The sequence below is a fragment of the Trichoderma aggressivum genome (genome assembly GCF_033847375.1).
Source record: "Trichoderma aggressivum f. europaeum strain CBS 100526 chromosome Unknown scaffold_017, whole genome shotgun sequence".
In the NCBI taxonomy this organism is placed as follows: Eukaryota; Fungi; Ascomycota; class Sordariomycetes; order Hypocreales; family Hypocreaceae; genus Trichoderma; species Trichoderma aggressivum.
Genome location: NW_026946383.1, coordinates 163,074 through 184,911, shown reverse-complemented (window position 1 = coordinate 184,911; position 21,838 = coordinate 163,074). Strand labels below are relative to the sequence as shown.

Here is a 21,838-nt window from a genome sequence, read left to right as displayed (position 1 = left end):
GATGCTAGCCGTGTGCCTATTTCCCATCCCCCCATGACGAGGCCGGGTCTAGTGCTGCTCGGAGGCAACATCTTTCTCGTCCGGCGTCCGGGATGACTGGAGTCGAGGCCCAGCAGGCTTACTCGCGTGCGTTCCCAATGTATGGATACATTGTAGGCCTACCAGTCATTGACTGCCACGGTGCCACCTGCTTGGCACTTCGTATTTTATTTGATTTTAGACGCAAGATAATCTTGAAACCGATGAGTCTCGGCAGCACACGTGCAGAAATGCTAAAGTTAATTGCAGCTATCGGATAACCTCCCGCGTGGGAGACTAGATGCCGTACAGCTCCTCATCTCTTGGCGTGTCTGGACAGATCCGAGGCGCGTATCGAGCACTACCTTGATAGCTTAAACCTCCCTACTATACCGTTTGCTTTTGCTCTACTCGTACTTGATCCTAGAATGCGTGTACACGTATGAGAGGCTCCACCAGATGCAGCCATTTCCCCTTACTGATTAGACTACACGCACTCGTATGAGTGCATACCCGGCGAAGCAAGTAGGCATACAGCCTATTCCGCGCTCTGCCTTGGGACGTGGCCGGTACTAGTACAAAATTCCTGCCTCTTCCCTTGACGGATAGCCGCTCAACGAAACGCCCTCAAAACCTGGAAGTCATGTACATGCAATTAATATCGTGCCGCTACGGCCTTACGTAACTGCGAGCAAGATAATCAAAGGGACCCCCAGCCAATTTTCCAATTTCCACACTCAATATCAAATCGCGCTCCAAGGTCAGCCTCCTAACAAGGTTTTGGCCCAGCTCTTCCAGAACATTGCCGGGACGGGGCTCCAGAGCCCACGCACCTTTGATATCCATTGATCCAATACAATTCAAGGACAGCGGTACTTGGTGCTGCCGCTGCAATTTGTAGGAAACACAAGTACAATTTTGATTTCAAGGCATGGGGATCCATTCCTCTCTCTCACGCCATCGCCGACTGAAGCTGAACGGCCAGATTCCGAGCTGCGGAACCTCTAGTCGCCCCCAGCCCGCGGGCTTTCCGGGCCTGCACGCCGGCCGCGTTTGAAACATGCCGCCGGTTTCGTTTTCCAGTTTTTTTTTTTTTTCTTTTTTCTTTTCTTCCTTGTTTCTATTTGTTTGTAGGCTCTTTTTGACGTGTCCTAGCCTGGGAGATGCACATAAGCGCCGCTAGGCCTACGGGTACGCCTAAGTAAGTGTCCTTCCCCAGGCCCCTTTTTTGCACGCCTAGCGACATGTGAGGATGCAGGTGGTCTTGATTACACTGCAAGACTTTTGCTTTTTTTTTTTTTTTTTTTTTTTTTTTTTTTTTTTTTTTTTTTTTTTTTTTTTTTTTTTTACAGAGCTGGAGCTTTGGTATTGCCTACGAGTAGCAGCTTATTGCTCCTGATAGTGTTCGTACTAATGAGCATGGCGGCTGTTGTAAAGAGTTAGGTGTCAGGCAAATGTAAGTGGCTGTGGCATCCAGTGTGTTCTGTAGATGCATGCATGTTAGTCGCTTTAGTAAAAAGCATCGCACGATAGACACAACCGGCGTGATGCGCGATGCGCGTGGCTGAAACAGAGCCCATCATGAGTGTTTTTCTTTTCTTTTCTTTTTTCTTTTTCTTTCGATGAGATGTTTTTTCTCCTTCTTCTTTTTTTTCTTCTAGCCCTTCTCTCGGTCGGTTTTGCCTAGATGCTTCTTGTGGAACCTGGCGGTTTCATATTTCGCCATTTTTTCTCTTTAGTCTTCAACGTACGACGGTGGATGCGTGCTGTGCTGGTTGTACTGTGTCTTTGATTGACATTGATTGATTCTCAAGATGCCCTTGCTTCGTCGAGTTTTACAAGCTGATTGTTTGGTCAAAGATGTGGAATGCCTCTGAGAAGAGAACCAGTTTGTAAGTTGGTGATATGAAGACTAATAGCCATCAGCCAACCCTATGGCTCAGCGTACTCGCCGTTACATCCGGCATCTTAGAAGTAGTTGATTACTCTCAAACTTGTAAGTTATTAAAGAGATTTTGCACTCTATTTACCATTGGGAACCATCCATGTTCTGTGTCATGTAGTATTATAGGGTAAGGTTATTCACACATTCTAGACTAGAAGGCCTCTGCTATGGATGCCTCACGCCTCACATGGGTTGAAGGATTTTTTCATGTGAAAGACAAAGGAGTATTCGTATTGAGCTCTTCAGCCGTCTCTACTGTTCTGTCCCACATAAAACCTAGCTCCCTCAGCCCTATTGTCGTACATGGTTTTCACCTTTACTACCTGGAGAGAACTCTATTGGTGATGGAAAGTTGAAGACAGACATTCCGCCGGCTGCCGAATCAATAATCTACTCCAAACAGTCAGCTATACTTCCCGCCTCATCCTCCACACGCCTCCTCCAATCAACTACATCTACAGGTCAATATTGACTCAGCTGTCACTCCGCGAGTCTTACAGTCCAACGGATGGATGTTCGTGTTCCAGAGGCAGGCTTCCGGCGCTTCACAAACTTGAACGAGATATATCTCATCTCAAAATGTCTCGGCATAATGCTTCTAGTCTACACGATGGCGTTGGCAGTGTGCACAAGTAGTAAAAATCCAGGGGAGGGCGAGGGGCCCCTCATTTTCAGCCGTTTTAAAGCTGGATGTTGTGGAATGGTCCCTGATGCTCGGGGCTGGTGACGGCAGGATCGTGAGTTTGCATGTGAATGTGCAACTGCGCCATTGGGCGGGCACGATGATGCAAAAGCCCGAGGTCCGGTGTCGACTGAAGAATTGAGACGTGTAACACGTCACCCTTTTAACCTTGTATTTTGAGTGCTTGGCTGCCTCAATGTCTTTCCCTCAAACAGTCTGCCTCGTATTGTTTTTCTCAGGACCAAACATTTCCTCAATGCCCTGGCCCCTTAAAACACCTTCTACAAAGGAATCAAGATAGCACGGCTTGCGTAGGAATCAAATGGTGCGAGTATTGTATGTAAGAGGTTGATGAGTTGTTTTTGTTTCGATTCAGGTGGCTGCAATTGTACACGACACACCTTCACCCCTCCATTCCAACCGTTTCCCTTCCTTCCTCACTGTGAAGCCTCCGACTGCCCGGGGGTGAAAGGCTTGCCGTCACCAGGTCCAATCCTCACGTCAGCAAAGATTTGCTTCGGCCTCAGCTCAACAGGGGTGACGTTGGCGGGCTGATCAGGAATCTTCTTCTCCAGTTTCTAGAGCCGGGGCATGGTTAATAAATTATGGCGCATTGATGTTGACGAGGATGCCGAGGTTAGACGTACCAAGTTATCGTAAACGCACTTGTTGAGCTTCCACTCGGCGGGACGGCACTGCCAGAGCTGCTGGTTTCGGTTGTCGAGGCACTCCCAGTGCTTGCGGAACTCGGCTAAGCAGTGTGTGTTGATGTCCTTGAGCCTGGATGACCACAAACGTCAGTACCCCTCCTTTCCACGAACAAATGAGCCCTCCCAACGGCCGAGCCCTGGGATCTAGATGGCTGGCTCCGATTCTCGCAATTCATCGAGTCGTCCGCAGGCGCAGGAAAACGTACACACTCTGGGCGCAGCGGGTTACCCGTCGTCCCTCCTTCAAGCAGTTCAGCTCTCCCTTGCCGGGGTTCTCGGTCTTGCACTGCATGTAATCATCGTTGTAGTCGCGGCATCGTGCGCCGATGAAGAAGGAAGCCGACAGCAGAGGCGCAGAGGAGGCACCAACCTCCTGGACCTGGGGAATGTTGTCCGGGAGAGGCGTGGTGTCGATGAGCACCTGCTGGTGGAATCTGCCACATGGTTAGTGCTGCTGTCGCGGGATGTCGCCAATGTGCCCTCAGGGCGGCTCAATGACGTCGCTGCTAGATCTAAGAGGCCGGATCAACATACTGAGACCGTCGTGATGCCATGATTGCCGGGTGGTTCGATTGACCCTCTGTGAAGCTTGCGGTAGGATAATGGAGCTATGAGGTTCTTCCGACTGACGCTTAGTTGAAAGATTGTAGTTGCACCAGCCAATCAGAGGCGACCGGGGGGTCAGCAATGGTAGCCTTGTTGGCGTCTTCGAGGCGGCCGTCAAGAGTACATGGAGAAACTTGAAAGTTGCAAAATATACTTGACTTGTGGGGATGAGTGCTGCTGAAGCCGCTGAATTCTAGTCCTGCAGCGCTAGACTCGCTGGAGTTTAGGAGGTTAGCGTTTGCTGATTAAAAGGCTAGGTATCCCAGGTAACTCCAAGTAGCAGCGTTAGTTCGACTTGCGGACTCAGTCAAAAGAGTTGCTGGAATCTCTTCGAGTTCACTGCTGTAGTCAAGCCCTTGTGCTATTGAAGAATATTACGTCATTATAGAAAGACTTCGATTTTTAATTACTATTCTTCTGCCATTGTGCCTGTTGTTTGCATCACTCCGTTGTGGTTTGCGCATCAGGGCTGCATTTCGCGAATCTGCTCTGGAGGCTCGCTGTGATTGGATGGGCCGTGGACGAGGCTGACCTGCGCGGTACTTTGGTACTTCCTACAGCGCGACCTGCAGCAATTTTGTACCTTAGTAGCAAGTCAACAAAACTGCCCCAGCGACGAGAAAAACATCCGCGCATCAACGACAACCCATCCAGCAATTCGCCGACCATAGCGCCTCCGGCATCCGAGAAACGGCATTCCGCAATCCTTTGCGCCTCCATCCTTTTTAACGAGGCTCCCGTGGGAGCTTTGCCGATAGCCTCACGACGCTCGCTGGAGGAGCTGCGGTCTTCCTTTTCACCATGTCGCTATTCGGACAAGCAAAGCCTCTGAGCTCGGGAGGCTTCTTTGGCTCAGCCCAAACAGCCCAGCCCGCCCAGCAGACGCAAGCATCCGGAAACATCTTTGGACAAGCGCTGGGTGCAGGCCAACAGGCGGCGCCGCTCGGAAACACGCTGCTTGCCCAGCCCCAGCAGACACAGCAGGTGCCCGCGCTGTCGCAGTCACAAGCCCAGCTGTCGAGCTCTCTATGGCAGCCCGGCCAAGAGACACCGCGTAAGTCTCGCATGCTCTAGGAAACGCCGCCGTTATTTGCTAACGCAGTGGTGATGTATACAGACCAGAAGCCGATTCTGGAGCAGATGAAGCTTGTGACGGAGAAATGGGACCCTGCCAACCCCAGCTGCGTGTTCAAGCACTACTTCTACAATAAAGTCGATGAAGCACACATCCCTTTTTACAAGCCTCAACCATTTGAAGACGATAGAGAATGGGAGGAGGCTCTGCAGAACAAGCCCGCCCCTGGATTCATGCCTGTGTTGTGCGCGGGCTACACGGGCGTGGCGGACCGACTGAAGACGCAAAAGCGCGCCATTTCCGAGTTCAACACACGACTGCACCAGATCAACGGCTGTCTAGATGCGCTGCTGCAACGACACGAGTTGGAGACGGAAACCAGAGCCCTCGCTGCCAGAAGGCGGCAGACGATGATTTCCAACCGATGTCTGGCTTTGGCCGCCAAGGTGCAGATTCTTAGGAACAGGGGCTACGCCCTAAGCGGCGACGAAGATGATCTCAAAAGCAGACTGCAGACTTTGGAACGCGATGTGCAAGATCCAGCAGTTGGCGCCAGGGAGGAAGAGCTGTGGAGCAGACTGATTGTGCTGAGAGGATACTCTGAGAGGCTGAATAAGGAGTTGGAGAAGCCGGCAGGAGAGAGCGAGGGGCTCGATGAAGAGACACAAACGAGGGCGAAACGGGTAAGTTTTGATGTGGCCTCAGCGGGTGCTTACCATGACATTTGGTCGCTAACCTTGGTGGCTCTAGGTATTGGAGGATTACGAGAAGCAACTACAGCATTTGAAAAAGGAGTTGGAGGCGCTGGGCGCGGACTACCAGGAGTGGGAAAAGAGCAGAAACCCGCCATCACGGTCCCGGTAAAGGCGCCTGCCTGGATATCCTAGGAGATTGTTTGGCGAGGAGGGAGGTTTCACTGATCACTGAAGCCGCTGTAATGGTGTTAATTTGAGGATGACTTTTCATGTTTTGACGCAAATGGAGTCGGAATGTTGGCAGGCAATGGCAACAGTATTCGAAGGCGATAGAATTGGGGGGTTCTTGAGTCGGGTTGTTTCCAGTGTTAAACTGTAGACGCTGTAGGATTGGACAAAATATGAAGATGGATCTGGAAGGCGTGCAGAATAGTCGTCTGCTATAAGGATCTTGGTTTTTCTTTGCGCATAAGACTTTGCTTTTGATGGATTTCAAAATTGAGAGCCACTTCCGTCACATGGCAACATCCCGGCAACTGTGAATTTTTACATGTTTCTTTATTTTCTTCTATCGTCGCCTCGTTTCATTTTTCGTGTCGTCTTTGGTGAATCAGGTTGAGCTTTTCTTCTCCAACAATCAACCTCGGGCGACCACTTCTATTGTACAGCGATTTTTTTGCCTTGGCTAAGTGACTTGCTGGTTCCTTTGGCAGTTGGTATATCAAACAAGTGTCGCCAGTCAGAAAACCGGCGCACTATCCGTCAATGGCAATGTACCGGAGTGGAAAACATGTACGTATGTTACATGGAAACGTCTATATACGAATTTTTTCTTCCCCCGCCGGGTTTAGAAGATGCGGCTGATCATGTCGACGGCGAAGGGAGCTATTTTCGAGGTTAGCAGTGGCGCAGACGAGGTAGAAGAAGCATCTGTCGACGAGAAGAAAGGTCGCCATCTTCAAGATGTCTTTCCATGGCGCAGACGTACAGAGGTAGAGCATAAAGGCAGTTGCGGCGACCTGCTGGACGGTGAAGGTCGCTTCGGCCTCCATGGCGCGAATCTCCTCGGGCGACTGCTGCGGGGGGGCGACTGGAGGCGAGACGTCAGCATTGCATGCGGTTTATCACATCACATGGTGTACGAGAAGGGCGGGTATGTATTTGTCAGGGATTGGGCGTGTACGTACATCCTCCAAACATGGTGATGATTTTTTGTTTGTTTGTTGTTGTTTAGTCCAAGTGACGGATAGTTACGTAAAAGCTGGGCGATGTCGGGGTGTGCTGGAAGGGTGGCCTAAGGCTTGAAGGAATGGATGGAGCTGGAGGCAAATACAGTGTGATGTGTGTGCTGGTAGGTACTACGTAGGTGGTTAATGGGGGAAGGCTACAGCGGTCGACACAGGGCCTTGGCAGGTAGATAAGCGTGCAGATAAGGTACCTACATGTACCAGGCATGTATGAGAGGTGAGAGAAACTAAGGCAGCTTATTGCTGAGTCCTTACTGCATTTATGCCTTAGGTACGGAGTGCAGTGGCATCTGATCAGTTACTGCCAGGATCGGATACAGGCCATGTCATGTAGGGGCTGATTTGGTACATATTGGAGAAAAAAAAGAAGAAAAAAAGAAAAAAAAAAAAAGGAACCAAAAAGCTTGAATCCACCTGCGATCACAATTCACGAAAATCATCTCCCCTCCTCCCCTCCCCCCCTCAGCGAATCACATGCATCCGCTTGGACGCTCAGCGTCGGCCCGTGAATAGCCGATATCGTTGGCGCCAGGATACACAGTGGCAGCAACGAAACAATGTTGAAAAGCCATCACCTAACCAAAACCTCTAGCTGCACCGAAAAAACCTCCAACTCGGGAGAAAGATTAAGCTCGAAGCAACGAGTTTTTTTTTTAGTGGGCACGAGTCGTGGACACACTATGCTCCAAGCATCCAAGCCCTGGCCCAGTTACTCCAAAAGCCTGCGGAGTCGACTCCAGTATTACGGACCACCGCAGCCGTGGAGGATGTCCAACCAAGGCCTGGACGACGGGATGCGGGAGGCATCAGGCGACTCATTGGCCTTTTGGCTGCGATGTTCGGCTCTGGGGAAGCGAAAAGAGGGAATGGAGACGAAAAAAAAGAGGAAGGGCATTGGAAACATGGGAAGAAAAGGGAATGGGCCAACACGGCCCCTGTGCCTGGTGATACCTTGATGCATTCGGCGCATTATTTACGATACTACGAGCACGGAGGACTAACCGCAGATAAGATGGCTCTGATGCCCCGGCTCACGCTGCTGCATCTTGATCCCAATGTCGGAGAGAAAAGGGACCTACCTTGTTGCTTGTCTTGCTGCTCACCGTCTTCTCACTTTCTTACGTTTCTCACCTGCTCTAGTCCCTTTTCTTCTTCCATCGGACGTGGCCTGATTCCCCAACGATATCAATTGGGATCGCCTGTCGACTCGCTGCCCGGCGAGGGCTTCAACTTTTAGCGCTACCACGGGTGCCGGACTGCCCCACGAAAGTTCCGCCACGGCCTCTTGGACAGCCATTTACGGACCACGCAGGCGCCGTCATCTCATTTTTCTGAGGGGGGAACTGATTAGAGCAAATCTTTATCGTCCGGGCGGCTTCGGTTTAATTTCTCTGCTTTTCCTCCCTCGTTGTCGGCGATCCTCCTTCTCTTCTCCTTTCCCTTTTCTTTTTCCTAGCCATTGAGGGAGACCTGTTGAACTCTTCTGGCTCCGTTTGTTTTGCTCTTCATCCCTTTCTTCGCAACATCGTGGCGGCCATGGCCTCCAGGCTGCTTATCGCACGGGGGGCTTCCCTTCGCCCATCGCTGGCGCTGGCCCGACACGAAGCGAGGGTTTGCGCTCGCGGACAGGCTTCCCGTTTGTCCGTCCGCAACCTCACTTACACCAGCCAGACGGCTGCCGATGTTCGCGGCGCAAGCCGGGATGGCAGAAGGCCGCCTTTCGAGTCTCTGCAGGAGGACCCGGCTTACAAGGAAATGAGAGACATTCGTGCTGCCAACAAGCTGCCGTGGAAGGACTTTAGCGCTCGCCACATTGGACCTCGCGACGATGAGATCCAGGAGATGCTCAAGGTTCTCGGCCCCGGTGCCGAGACTCTGGATGCCTTTGTTTCCCAGGTTATACCTGCGGATGTTCTCGACCCGCCCAAGAAGACGATCCAGGCTCGCGTGTTTAGCGAATCTGGAATTGTCAAGGCCTTCAAGGCCATGAACTCGTCCAACGACGTCCGCACGTGGATGAACGGAGGTGGTTACTACCCTGTTGAGATCCCAGCCGTCATCAAGCGAAACGTCCTGGAGAACCCGGCTTGGTACACCAGCTACACTCCCTACCAGCCTGAGATCAGCCAGGGTCGTCTCGAGTCCCTCCTCAACTTCCAGACCATGATTTCTGACCTGACCGGCCTTCCCGTTGCCAATGCCAGTTTGCTCGACGAGGGAACTGCTGCCAGTGAGGCCATGACCATGTCCCTGACCAGTCTCTCCTCCTCGAGGCAGAAGCGACCCGGAAAGACGTATGTGGTTTCTCACTTGGTGCACGACGCCACCATCAGGGTCATGCATGGCCGTGCCGAAGGATTTGGAATTCACATTCAGGTCCTGGATCTGGGTGCTCCAGATGCCCAGAAGAAGATCAAGGCCCTCGGCGATGACTTGATTGGTGTCATGGTTCAATATCCCGATTCAAACGGAGGTGTTTCCGATTTCCGGGAGCTGGCCGAGCTTGCTCATGCGCAGGGCACTTTGTTGAGCGCCGCCACCGATCTCTCCAACCTGACTCTCCTCACTCCTCCTGGCGAGTGGGGTGCTGATGTTGCTTTCGGAAATGCTCAGCGATTCGGCGTTCCCTTGGGCTATGGTGGTCCTCACGCTGCCTTCATGGCTGTTCAGGATGGTAGCAAGCGACGTCTCCCGGGCCGCTTGATTGGCGTTTCCAGGGACCGTCGTGGAGACCGCGCCCTCCGTTTGGCTCTGCAGACCCGTGAGCAGCACATTCGACGAGAAAAGGCCACCAGCAATGTCTGCACTGCCCAGGCTCTTCTGGCCAACATGTCAGCAATGTATGCCATTTACCACGGCCCCGAGCAGCTCAAGGAGATGGCCGTCAACAACCTCCGCCACGCCCGCATGATTCAGGCTGCCGCCCACCACTACGGCTTGAATGTCTCATCCCGCTCCGTCGACGCCAACGGCAAGGTTCTCTCCGACACCGTCTCCCTCTACTTCGACGAGCCTGTGGTTTGCCGGGCTCTGCGACGCGAGCTGATGGATCAAGGCATCAGCAGCGGCAAGGCCTGGTCCCCCAACGAGCTCGTCTTGGCGGTTCCCACCACTTTCACTCTCAAGCTGTTTGTTCGCATCGTCAAGGCTTTCCAGACCGTTGCCTACAAGAACCACAGCGACGCCGACCTCGATGTCTCCAACAAGTACTGGAAGGAAGGGTTCGCGCAGTCATCTGAGGAGCTCGTCAAGAGCCTGCCCGATTCTGTTCGCCGAGAGTCCAAGTTCCTGACTCACCCCGTTTTCAACTCCCACCACAGCGAGACCGAGATGCTGCGTTATATGCACCACCTCCAGTCCAAGGATCTGTCCCTGGTTCACTCCATGATCCCCCTCGGATCTTGTACAATGAAGCTCAACGGCACCACTCAGATGGAGCTCATTGGCACAGAAACCACCGCCAATATCCACCCTCACGCACCCCACAGCTGCGTCAAGGGCTACCAGAGGCTTTTTGACGCTACCTCTGCTCAGCTGGCTGCCCTGACTGGCATGGATGCTACATCTCTGCAGCCCAACTCCGGTGCTCAAGGTGAGTTTGCCGGTCTCCGGGCCATTCGCAAATACCACGAGCAGCAGCCCGGCAACAAGCGCGACATCTGCTTGATTCCCGTTTCTGCCCACGGCACCAATCCCGCGTCCGCCGCCATGGTCGGCATGCGTGTTGTCCCCATCAAGTGTGACACCAAGACCGGCAACCTCGACTTGGAGGATCTCGAAGCCAAGTGCAAGAAGCACGCTTCTGAGTTGGGCGCCATCATGATCACCTACCCCAGCACATACGGTGTCTTTGAGCCTCAGGTCCGAAAGGTCTGCGATATTGTTCACCAGTATGGCGGTCTCGTCTACATGGACGGTGCCAACATGAACGCCCAGATCGGACTCACCTCCCCTGGCGCTCTCGGCGCCGATGTCTGCCACTTGAACTTGCACAAGACCTTCTGTATCCCCCACGGCGGTGGTGGCCCTGGCATTGGTCCCATCTGCGTCAAGAAGCACCTCGTCCCTTACCTCCCCCACAAGAGCACCCAGACGCCCGTCTCCAGCGCCTCCTTTGGCAGTGCCAGCATTGTCCCCATCAGCTGGGCTTACATCTCCACCATGGGCGACGAGGGTCTGCGCAAGGCTACCACTGTTGCTCTCCTCAACGCCAACTACATCCTGGCCCGCCTCAAGGGCCACTACCCCATCCTCTACACCAACGACCAGGGCCGTTGCGCCCACGAGTTCATCGTCGACGCCCGCCCCTTCCAGAAGACCGCCGGCATCGAGGCCATCGATATTGCCAAGCGTCTCCAGGACTATGGTTTCCACGCTCCTACTATGAGCTGGCCTGTGCCCAACACTCTCATGATTGAGCCCACCGAGAGTGAGAGCAAGGAGGAGCTGGATCGCTTCATTGACGCCATGATTAGCATCCGCAACGAGATTCGCGAGATTGAGGAGGGCAAGCAGCCCAAGGAGGGCAATGTGCTGAAGAACTCCCCTCACCCGCAGAGGGACTTGATCCTCGGCGATGCGGAGGGCAAGTGGGACAGACCTTATTCTCGGGAGAAGGCGGCCTACCCGCTGCCGTATCTTCTCGAGAAGAAGTTCTGGCCAACGGTTGGCCGTGTAGACGATAGTGAGTTTCCGACTGCCCCCTTTCTGATTCTATCTTTTGACTAACAACCCCTTGCAGCATATGGCGATACCAACCTGTTCTGCACATGCCCTCCTGTCGAGGACACAACCGGCTCTGCTTAAATGCACCAGACACGACTTTATCGGCGGGGGGGAAACTCCCCATCCCCCGTCTTCATTCAAAACATTCCAGCATCATTCATTCAGTAAATATCACGACATAATTAGACTTTTTTTTACCCAAAAAAGTAAATCCCTTGACCGGGTTTCTTTTAAAAGGGGCAAAACAAACAAACCAAAACACAGGAACAAACTCGGGACGGACAAAAAAAAGGAGGGGAACCAAAACATTTCAACATGGTTTTTATCTATATAAGAACGAAACGGCGCATAGCGGGGTTTATTAAAAAAAGAGAGAAAAACACGAGAAAGATCGAAAGACTTTACAATTTTGATTGGTTTTTATTTTTATGGTTATGAAAGCACCGGCTAATCTCAACATTGGGAAAGGGATGATATGAGAGAATCTGCAATTTTTTGTTTCACTTTTTGTTTTTATCTATCTAGTCTTGAGACTAAGGGGGATCTTGGATGAGTTGTTTTCAACATGTCATTGGACATACAGATTGAGTCAAGTGTGACAGGAGTGCGTGATGCTCTGCAGCTTGACCAACAATACCAATACAAATATACATATTGGCCAATCATGCTTTGGTCGCTGTGAATGGTATGTGGACGTCAGTTGAGGCAGAGAGAGGGAGAGAGAGACAAAGATCCAAATTATCATTACATGCTACAAATATATCCATCGTGTTTATGGGTAGCCAAAGTCCACAGTTAAAACCTCCCTCGAACACAAACATCGTCATATTCGCACATTTTCCGCCATTTTCCATATCGATGCAACACCAGCTCAAGTCCCGCGGGGTACCGGCTGGCGATTAATATAAAATTCTTCACATTGCCAAATGCCCGACATATGCTTACACAAACGTGCCTCCAAATCTCACTCTTGCACTCGTACATCGTCAGACGGTATAATCACTCTCACAGAACGCCCTAGTCTACCGGCAATGACGGCCTTTTGGTCTCTCGGGTCTGATAGCGTGACCAATGTCCTATCAGAAGCTATGCTTATGGGGCTTTGGAGGCTTTGAAGGCTTTGCTCTGAGAAGCTGATTGGGGATATGAGGACTTGATCGGATGCTTGAGTCGTAGTCGAGACCAGTGTTGCGTCGGAATTCTTCCTGCTCGGAGATGATAGTAGAAGGGATCCTGAGGCAGACTGTGTCAGGAGCCAAATATTCGGCTTCCTGACTTCATCTGTGTCATCAAGGCTTTGTATAGTGAGGATAGTATCGACGGAAGGATGTCTTTCCGCATCCTCAAGGAGACGCGTCTGGCTTGATCTATCCTTTTCAAGATCTTTTCCCTTGCTCTTCTCCCTCTCCCGTCTTGCCTTTCTTCGGCGTCGATATACGATACAGGTGGTGAGTCCCAAGGTGTATACTGCGAGCAACACAATAATGGGGATAACAACAGGGGCGGCCCAATGAAGTGAATGTCGGGGCTGTAGCCATGGTCAACTTTCGGCGTTCTAGGAGAATCAAGACCACTGAGAAACTTACAGTTTCTTTGAGTCTCCAAGGCGGAGACGCCGTCCAATTTGAGCGAGCATCTCGAGAGGATGAGAGCCACAAAGTATATAATTCATCGTCCAAATGGCTTGGTGTCCACAAGCATGTTGCATTTTCATTGTTCATGCTGCCTAAAGGGCTGTAAGGACTTGTCGGTATCGCTTAGTTCAATGGGGCCATAATACACACCTGTCAGATTTGATACCAGCTCGTATGCGATGACGCCGTCTTTGGGATATGTAATCTTGAACAGCCCAAGCTCTGGTGCCTGAGTCCCATCCAGCGACTCGTTCCATTGAATGGCGAATGGATGGCCGTTTGAGATGCTATCGTTCCATTCTTCATTTAGAAAGCGCAGACCGATACCCTCGGTGGCGAGGCCGGTGAGGTTATCGAGTCCGTGGCTCATTCTGTAAGCTTGTTATGACCATGTCGGGGAAAGACGGCCCCCACGAATACTTTGAAGGGCCTCGGAGGATGTGTAGCTGAGGATGGAAGAGGTATAATCAAGCCCTGCTATTCAACGTGAACAACTCCGGTACTCAAAGCTGGGGCTGGCTGGAACATAATAACTGGAGAACACAGGAGACCCGGCATTAAGTAGTGATTTTCATTGCTGCGGGCGCTTGGAAGGCTAGCACTGGGAAAATGGCTGGCAGACAAGACGTCTCAGTCGGCAAGGGAGAGTTACTGTACATTTAGTCATAGAATTGGGGTGTCAAGCGTCGAAAAAGGGGGGTGTCAACTGAGAACGGCGTCGCCGGACCGGGTGGTATCGTGAGATGAGAGAGAGAAGAGACGGCAGCACACAGATTGGGCGGCGCAAGGCGCTCCTCTGGTTGGGCAAGGTCACGATGGTATCTCATCGCCTGTTAGCTCCATCTAAAGGGACACGGGTCATTTCACGATGGCTTCGCTGGCATGCGTAACCAGAGTCATTAGCATATGTGCCGCGAATTTCTAAGGGGCTCGGGTTAGTGGTATTGTTATTGAACCAAGCTGAGGACTCGAGGTATCTGCATATGGGCTTACACGATGGACACCACTTACACCTCCCACAAGACAGCGGTTGAAACGGTCTTTAGAAGCATTGGAACAGGAGCATGGAAGAGGCTTGAGCCGCATAGGAAGCGGTACTAAGCCGCAGAATCTCGCCGATGCGGACTGACCCACCGCTAGAGCCGAAGATCGAGATGCTTTATCCAGCATCTAGCTTCCAAGTACAAGGATCATCGCCATCCTGCGTCAGGATGAACAATGAGTTGCCCAGAGGCGGGCGAGCGGCTTGTCGAACAAATGGCACAGGAGTGACTCGACTCTGGCAGCTCGAGGCGAGGCTGGAACCCGTTGTGGCGGTTGCTCGAGAGCGCGTGAGGGCAAGGACGACGACCTGGTATGAGGCGACATTCCAAGGCAATTAGACGCAGGCTCAAGGGCGAGACATGGCGAATCAAGACGAGCGGAACTGGGGGGTGCGAAGAAGCCAAAGGAGGGGAGCTGGGCAGATCAAGGCAGAAGTTGAAGAGGGTTGAGTTTGTTTGCGAACCAGCTGGTTCTAGATCGGGCAGGTTCCCGACAAGTCAGGCTCACGTGTTGGCAGAATCTTCAGCACCTTCCTTCCCTCGCCGTTGGGTTGTAACTTCAAGGTTGTTGGCTTCGAGTTCGAGGCAAGCACGACCCCACAGCACCGAGATGCGCCTGCCGGAGCCACGGCAGAGCTGGTGTGGGGCTGTTGCTAGTCGGCCAGGCGCGGTGGTGCGGTGCTTGCCTTTTATGGCGGGGCGCAAGGCCTGGCGCTGTCACAAGTACTTGCACATGTAAACATCACCAGCTCTGCAAAACCACCATCCGTCTCAATCGGCACATGCAAAAGCAGCGACGCTCGTAGATCGTGGCTGCCATACTGTATAGAGAGAGCTACAGAAGACGGACGCGCGCAGCTCCTTACCCTTGAGCTCACACTCACACTCAACCTCGCACGCGGGCTCCTCTCGTCCTCCGCGAGACAATACCAGACCACAAAACACCACGGCATCTTCCCCACATTCTCCAGCCAGAGACCTCGCCACGAATCGGGCTTGGGCTCATCCTGTTTTGCCTTGCCTCCTCCCAACTCCTCCCGAAATCTCGGCATCGTGAACTCCGGGGGCTCCAATGGCTGCCAGAACGGGTTCGACCGGCGCGGCCACCTATGCCGACTGCGTCGATTCGCTGCGCAACTCTCTCAAATTCCTCGAGGCCTCCGTGGAGACGATTGACCGTGGCGTATCCGACTTCCCCCGCGTCGTAAACGTCCTCAAGACAGTTCGAGTATGTGCTTTCCTCCCTGTTTGCTCAGCTTGCGTTTTTCGACAAATACGCTGTGCATTATCGTTGACCTGGCCACCCTCCCCCCCCTTCTTTGTCGTAGCACTACGAACTCATTCCCCAGCCCACGCTCGCTGCTGCTGAGGCTTCCCTGCGCGACGAGATTGGGCCCTACATCGCCTTTCTCCTCAGCCGCGCCGATGCTCAAGTCGAACGCCAGGAACGCCGCATTGAGACGCTCAAGGCCCGGGCTGAGTTGCAGCAAGGACGGCTGACTAGGCCTGATGAACCGGCACGCAGCGCATCTAGGCCTGCTTCGGCAAGGAGCCGGCAGCTCCGAGGCGAGGACAAGCTGCGCGCGCGGATTGTGCGCCAGCGTAAGGAAGCTCTACGTTATGGCATTGAGAGGTTGGAGCTGGAGGTGCTCCAGAAAGAAAGAGAGCTAAGAAAGCGGCTGGAGAACCGATAGTGAGGTGCAAGAGTAGGCAGCTCTGCGTGCCATCATGACAGCTGAAAGTTTGATCTACTTTTTGTAGAGTGGTCAAAAAGACTGTCCGTCTCTTGGATAGGTGCACGACTAGAGAGAGACACCCAAAGGCAGTGCCCTTGTGCCCTTGCCCTCTCACCCTCCTCAACCACCACAACAACAACGCCGGCAGGATCGGCTTTCACGATGCCTTTGTCTCCGCGAAATCTTGCCCGCATACCGGCCTGACGAGCAGCGTCCGCCCTCCGATTGCGCTTGGGCAAACCTGCCTCTTGCGCGCACGCGTTGAGGCCGCCATGTCTCGCCCTATCAGCTTTGAGCATTTACCTCCTCGCCAGAATTTGAGGCTTCTCTCTCTCCCTGGCTTGGTCTGGACCCGCGGTCTGAGTTTTCGTATCTTAGTAGCATGTTGTTACGGGCTACTATTATTATGTTGCTACTACTATTAGCTATACGAGCACGGCTTTTGATGAAGACATTTGATCACCACACCTCCTCCTTGCATGCCTCGTGAGCTTCCGCATTTGGCAATATCTCGTCTCCCTCTCTCCCTTGTGAAATTAGCTGTTTGAAGATGTTTGATTTTTTTTCACAAGTTTTTCCCCCTCTCTCGTCACGAAGCTTTTCCCAACAGCATCACAAAGAATTCCACTCCCATTTCCTGCAACCCATCGTACTCGTATGCTCACAATCCTTCCCTTCGTAAACTGTCACCAAGCACAACCAACCAACTTCACAAGACACACAAGTGCACATTGCAAACCAAAAGGTAGGTATCATTTCAAACTTTCATTCCAACATCACCCCCATCGCAATTGCATGGGACAGACATTGACCCTACTTTTTCTACCAAACAGCGCCAATCCCGTATCTGCCATCCTTTCCTGCAAGCCCGTATTCTCTTCTTTCTTTTGGTTTTTTTTCCCTCGGAGCAATTCGCATACGTACACATTTGGCCCTCCCTCCCTCCGTTCAGTCTCCCCGCCAAAGAAAGAAATGGATGAAAAAAAAAGAGGAAAAAGAAAACAAAAGGACGAAAAATCAATAGATCGTAGCCTAAAAAAAGGTGGGAGAGAAAAGAAAAAGTCACCGCGTCTAGCTGCTTCTTTTTTATTCCATGATTTGGTAGAGAGGGATATATGTAGAAGTCATAAAAGATGAAAGAAAAAGAAGAGTTTTTGCAGCAGCAGATGGCAGCGTAAGAAGGGGACGAAATAACAAAATGAACAGAAAAAAAACGTCTCGTACGTCGATGATAAGATGGACAAAAGAAGAGCAATAAAAGAAAAGAATCAGCTTGGAAAACAACAGAGACAAAGAGCCAAAACAAAGAGGAGGCAAGGCTGACGCGTTTACCCCCTCCGGTGTCGTAGGCGATCCTCCATGAGTGGTCTCGTCCAAATATACTCCATCCAATATATATCCCTGGCCCGATTGCGCAAAAAATTCCCGGGAGTCGTGACTCTGAGGCGTGAACAAAAACAACCAACACAACGTCAAGTGAGATGAGAGAGAGAGAGCGCGGGGAAGTAAAAGGGAAGGGGGAAAAGGGTATATGCGAGAATGGTAGCCCGGACCCGTAGGTGCGTCACTACCTCCATCCAAAGGTTGTCCAATTCGAACACCCATGGAGGGCTCACTTTCCCCGGTACGTACTCCCCGCTTGGATATTATGTCATGGCTCATAACAAGATGAGATAGTTGCTGGGTGCGATACCAGTCTCTCCGGTTTCTTTCCGCGCCTGCCACCATCGTCCACTGACATCGGATACTTCTAGGATTTCGTGCTTTGCGAAGGAGATCTCGTTGGCGTCGTCGGGGTTGGCCTCGTAGCTGTAAATGGCCTTTGCTCGGTAGGGATATTCGGTGGGTGGTACTACTTCAGCGTCAGGGCCTGTCACCTTGATCTGGGCCGGTCCAGCACTACCAGCAAAGTTGGGAACGTTTGAGCCGCGTCCTCCACCAACTTGAGAGGCGCCGCCAACGGGCGAAGGATTTTCGAAGCCATTGAGCTGGGCAGACGTATACATTTGCGGCGGCTGAACGGAGTTGGATGTCTCGGGGCGGCCCATGCCTCCGCCATAGTTGCTCATGGTCTGTCGCTGCATGGTGGCCGATTCCTTGGTCAGGGCGAAGGAGTCCAGGAAAGCACGGGGAGTAGCAGAAGGTGTTGATCCAAAGTACAGAGTCCACACGAGCTGTGCGCGCATTACATGTCAGCATCCGCAAAGTGTGAAAGAGAATGTCACTGGAAGAAAGAAAGATGTCAGCTTGAAATTGCGACAACGTACCACAACCATGGACAGGAGAATGAAGCCAGCAGCCGCAGCCTCTCTAGCCCCGCTCTTTGAGTATACCAGCGAGTTGACGGACGAGGTTACCAGCACCATGCCTCCAGCAGTGTATCCCGTAATCGCCACATGATAGGTTTGAATCGTGTCGCTGCCGACAACATAGAAAATGCCGATGATGAGGAAGAGGCTGTATATACTTGCCCACCAAGCGAACTTGGGGAATGGGTCGTCGGACGTCTCTTGAATCTGGCCGATGACGCATCCGACAATGGTGATAAGCCACGCAAGCTAGACCAACCCGTTAGCTCTGACGCTTACCATTTTGATTCAACGCGGCGGGCGAGAAAGGGGGGGAAGGGCTGCGGGACGGAACGCACAAAAGCAATAGACGTGGTGGCGAGCGCAAATGGGTCTCCCAAGATGTTGCCAGACTGGAAGCCTCGTCGTCTGTAGATGTTGGAGTGATCCATTTTGAGTATTGACGGCGAAGTAACCGAGTACGGGGGCATAAGAGAATTAGCCAGCTTGTCGGTCGGGGGGGGGGTCGAGCGGCCGGATGCGACAGTCGACGGCGTAATTGGGTGCGCTTTGGGGAAAAGAGTGTCGTTGAGGGTCGAGGCGATTGTCGATCAGGCGGGAGTAGAACAGACGTGTTTATTTTTTGGGGGGCGTGTGTGTTGTAATGCGCGTAGCTGGTGTCCGGCACAGCCGAAGGGAGAACGAGTGAAGAGAGAAGAAAGAAAAGAAAAAGAAAGGAAAAGCGACGGCGTCAGGCGTGAGTTTGCGAGGGTCGCCGAGTCGTCAAGAGAGGATTGAAAGAAGGAAGAAAAAAATGGCGGATGTCGGTGCAAGATGGAGAAATGGCACGGATTGAAGGGGGGAGAAAAGGAAAACGGAGGACGGTGGAGTTGGTGCGACGGGGCTGGTACCAAAAGACAGCTGGAGCGCTGCACAGGTACAAGAACAAGACCAAGACCAAGCAAGACCAGGTGAAGGGTGCAGTGTTTGGCAGCACAGGCGGCAACGGTGGGTGCAGATCCGCCGGGACAAGAATTCCTAGGGACGGCGCTTGCGACGATGGATTCAATGGATGGATACAACAAGTTTGGGGGGGGGGGGGGGATCAGATGCAAATTGAATGCAAAGGGGACAAGACGACGTGGCGATGCGAGAAACACGAACAGGGCTGGGCCAGCTGCGAACCTGCACGTTCTTTGCAGGTCTCGAGGAAAACAGGGAGACGACTGGAGCGAGGGATTGCAGTACCAGCCGGCCACGACAATTGGACGGATGCACATCAGCCACCAGACGGCAGCGGGCGAGGTGGCCCTGTAAGGTACCGGACAGTGCCTGTGCCTGTGCCTGGGCCTGTGCGCTGTGCGCTGAGGCTCTCCATGGGTCAGCAATCAGTGGAGGTATCCGACTTGCATCAAATGCGTGCATTGATTACCTCTAGTAGGTAGAGTGCTGGCATGTACTCGTACCTGTAAGCCCATCAATTACGGGAAGAGTCGGTGGCCCCTAGCGCTTCGCAGCCCGGGATGTGGCCGGGCCTGGCGATTGGGTGCAGGGTTTCGTGCCAGTAATATACGGAGTGCAGTGCAGTGCTTTGCGGGATGGATGCGATTAATGGGTGTCGTATCGAGTGGCTCGGCTGTGCGAAATGAAAGGTTCAAGCATGCAGGCTGGCTTCAACTGATCAATGGGAGCGACTGGGAGGCGGAGGCTGAGCAACGGCGCTGCAGGTGTTGTTTGGTGTTACGTACATGTACACGTAAAAGTACAAGCCGGCATTCACTGCAACAAAGAAGCATCAATTAATTGATGTTGCACAAAGACAATGCGGAAATCACGAGCGCTTCTTCCTACTCTCAAAGATATTTCTTTACATCTAATCTTTTCCTTCTGCTACTGCTACTCATCTCATCTCACAGGTATTCTCTTGATTGCGCGCCACGGGATTAAATTCGGGACAGGAATGATAGTGGCTGCGGCCTTTCCCAGGAATGCACTTCACTCCACGATGCTTCAAGTGACATTGAATTCATTTCCCCCATTGCTCTGCGTCTGTCGTCATTCGCCTCCCCGCCACAATTCAGTTCCGCCGCCTCTCCATGTCACGCAGCGAACACGCCGGAAAAGAAAAGAAGCCGTGACAATCATCGGGCTTGCGAGGTGTGCAACAGGACCAAGCATCGATACCAATGACAAGTACCCAATTGGAGCGCTGTGACGAGTAATCATGGAGCGAGCCTCTTCCGCTCTTCCGGCAGTGATTGTTTTTTACTGGTCTCTTCTCTCTTTTCTTCCTCTTGCGTTTCTCTTCCCGTGCCTTCTCACCAATCGGGCGCCGACCGTGGCGACGGTCTGAGATTCGGCGGCGTGTCTCGCGCCAGCACTAACAACGCTCACGATAGGTGGCGACCCTGGCCTTGGAAAATGCAGGGGATTCATGCGCTCCTCCACAACGAGTTTCAAGCTTCGACTGCCCCCACTTGACATTGACGGGCCTTGCAGCCGTTGATGGCCTGCGAGGCCAATGGCTTGTTGGAGGGAATTGGATTGTGAGGGGTGCACATCTACGGTTACATGCTCGTATGGAGTGCTAGGCATAGGTATCTACAGCAGAAGCTGCCTGTGCTTTGAATGCGAGCCTCGGCCACACACGTAGACGCCTGTACGCAGATCATGTATGCTTCTGAAGCCGGCAACCTGCCTAACGGCACTCAGTTGACTGGCGCCGCTCCACTTGTCCTTCGACTTGATGCGCGTGGAGAATGTCGTGCATCTGCATCTCTTCCCTCCGCTGGGCATGTTCCAGTGCTGTCACGGAACTGCACTACGGAGCAGATCTGCACGAGGCTGCCGTCTTGTCCGGCTTGTGTTCCGGTTTGTAGGCGCTTGGCCTGGAGCAGCACGAGTATTAGGCGCAGGGCGATCTGCGGCTCCAGGTTTCGGCAAGCCGTGGTTGACTATCTCGACTGCGTCGCATAGCTACGGGTTTGATGTTTGCAAGAGGCATTCAAACCTACTAGATACCTACCTAGGTGTTGAAAGAAGCAGACGAAGATGCTGTTGATGTTGTGGCTTCAGCGTTCAATTATAGAGTATACTAGGTAGGTACGAAGTGCAAGAACCGCCGCTTACGAGTACCAGTACAGTCACAAACGGGTTCCAAGGATCTGGTTACGAGCATAGTAGTACCTGGTAGTTACAGTATCTAGATGGAGAGTCTCGCAGATTAGCAGCCAAGGGCATCCTTGACGGTAGGTTAAGCTATTGGCCGTTGGTCTCGTAAAACACAGCAGCACTCTCTGATCAGTAGTGATTCTGCTGTTTGGGTTGAACTCCATATTGGAGTACAACGGTATTGGCTAAACTCCCCAATTTAACACGTGAAAAAGGACAAGAAGACCGCAACAAAATTAATTTTTTTCAACTTTCAACCTCCA

General features: G+C 52.5%; 6 protein-coding genes across 6 annotated transcripts; 3 read left to right on the top strand and 3 right to left on the bottom strand.

Annotated features, from left to right (window-relative positions):
* Window positions 1-3,082: 3,082 nt before the first annotated feature.
* Triagg1_5058 (uncharacterized protein) lies at window positions 3,083-3,909 on the bottom strand (the record flags this gene model as incomplete). Its single annotated transcript, XM_062899530.1, has 4 exons — window positions 3,083-3,223; window positions 3,293-3,425; window positions 3,562-3,789; window positions 3,890-3,909. The coding sequence occupies 4 exons, from the start codon at window positions 3,907-3,909 to the stop codon at window positions 3,083-3,085; spliced, it is 522 nt and encodes a 173-aa protein (XP_062755883.1).
* Window positions 3,910-4,762: 853 nt separating this feature from the next.
* On the top strand, window positions 4,763-5,900 carry Triagg1_5057 (uncharacterized protein; the record flags this gene model as incomplete). Its single annotated transcript, XM_062899529.1, has 3 exons — window positions 4,763-5,015; window positions 5,079-5,719; window positions 5,787-5,900. 3 exons carry the CDS (start codon window positions 4,763-4,765, stop codon window positions 5,898-5,900), a joined length of 1,008 nt encoding a protein of 335 aa, XP_062755882.1.
* Window positions 5,901-8,514: 2,614 nt separating this feature from the next.
* Window positions 8,515-11,784, top strand: Triagg1_5056 (uncharacterized protein; the record flags this gene model as incomplete). The annotated part of the gene is made up of 2 exons (XM_062899528.1): window positions 8,515-11,662; window positions 11,720-11,784. 2 exons carry the CDS (start codon window positions 8,515-8,517, stop codon window positions 11,782-11,784), a joined length of 3,213 nt encoding a protein of 1,070 aa, XP_062755881.1.
* Window positions 11,785-12,667: 883 nt separating this feature from the next.
* On the bottom strand, window positions 12,668-13,707 carry Triagg1_5055 (uncharacterized protein; the record flags this gene model as incomplete). Its single annotated transcript, XM_062899527.1, has 3 exons — window positions 12,668-13,231; window positions 13,290-13,429; window positions 13,488-13,707. 3 exons carry the CDS (start codon window positions 13,705-13,707, stop codon window positions 12,668-12,670), a joined length of 924 nt encoding a protein of 307 aa, XP_062755880.1.
* A 1,745-nt stretch (window positions 13,708-15,452) lies between these two features.
* Window positions 15,453-16,074, top strand: Triagg1_5054 (uncharacterized protein; the record flags this gene model as incomplete). Its single annotated transcript, XM_062899526.1, has 2 exons — window positions 15,453-15,608; window positions 15,730-16,074. 2 exons carry the CDS (start codon window positions 15,453-15,455, stop codon window positions 16,072-16,074), a joined length of 501 nt encoding a protein of 166 aa, XP_062755879.1.
* A 1,700-nt stretch (window positions 16,075-17,774) lies between these two features.
* Triagg1_5053 (uncharacterized protein) lies at window positions 17,775-18,856 on the bottom strand (the record flags this gene model as incomplete). The annotated part of the gene is made up of 3 exons (XM_062899525.1): window positions 17,775-18,290; window positions 18,384-18,674; window positions 18,764-18,856. 3 exons carry the CDS (start codon window positions 18,854-18,856, stop codon window positions 17,775-17,777), a joined length of 900 nt encoding a protein of 299 aa, XP_062755878.1.
* Between the last annotated feature and the right edge of the window lie 2,982 nt (window positions 18,857-21,838).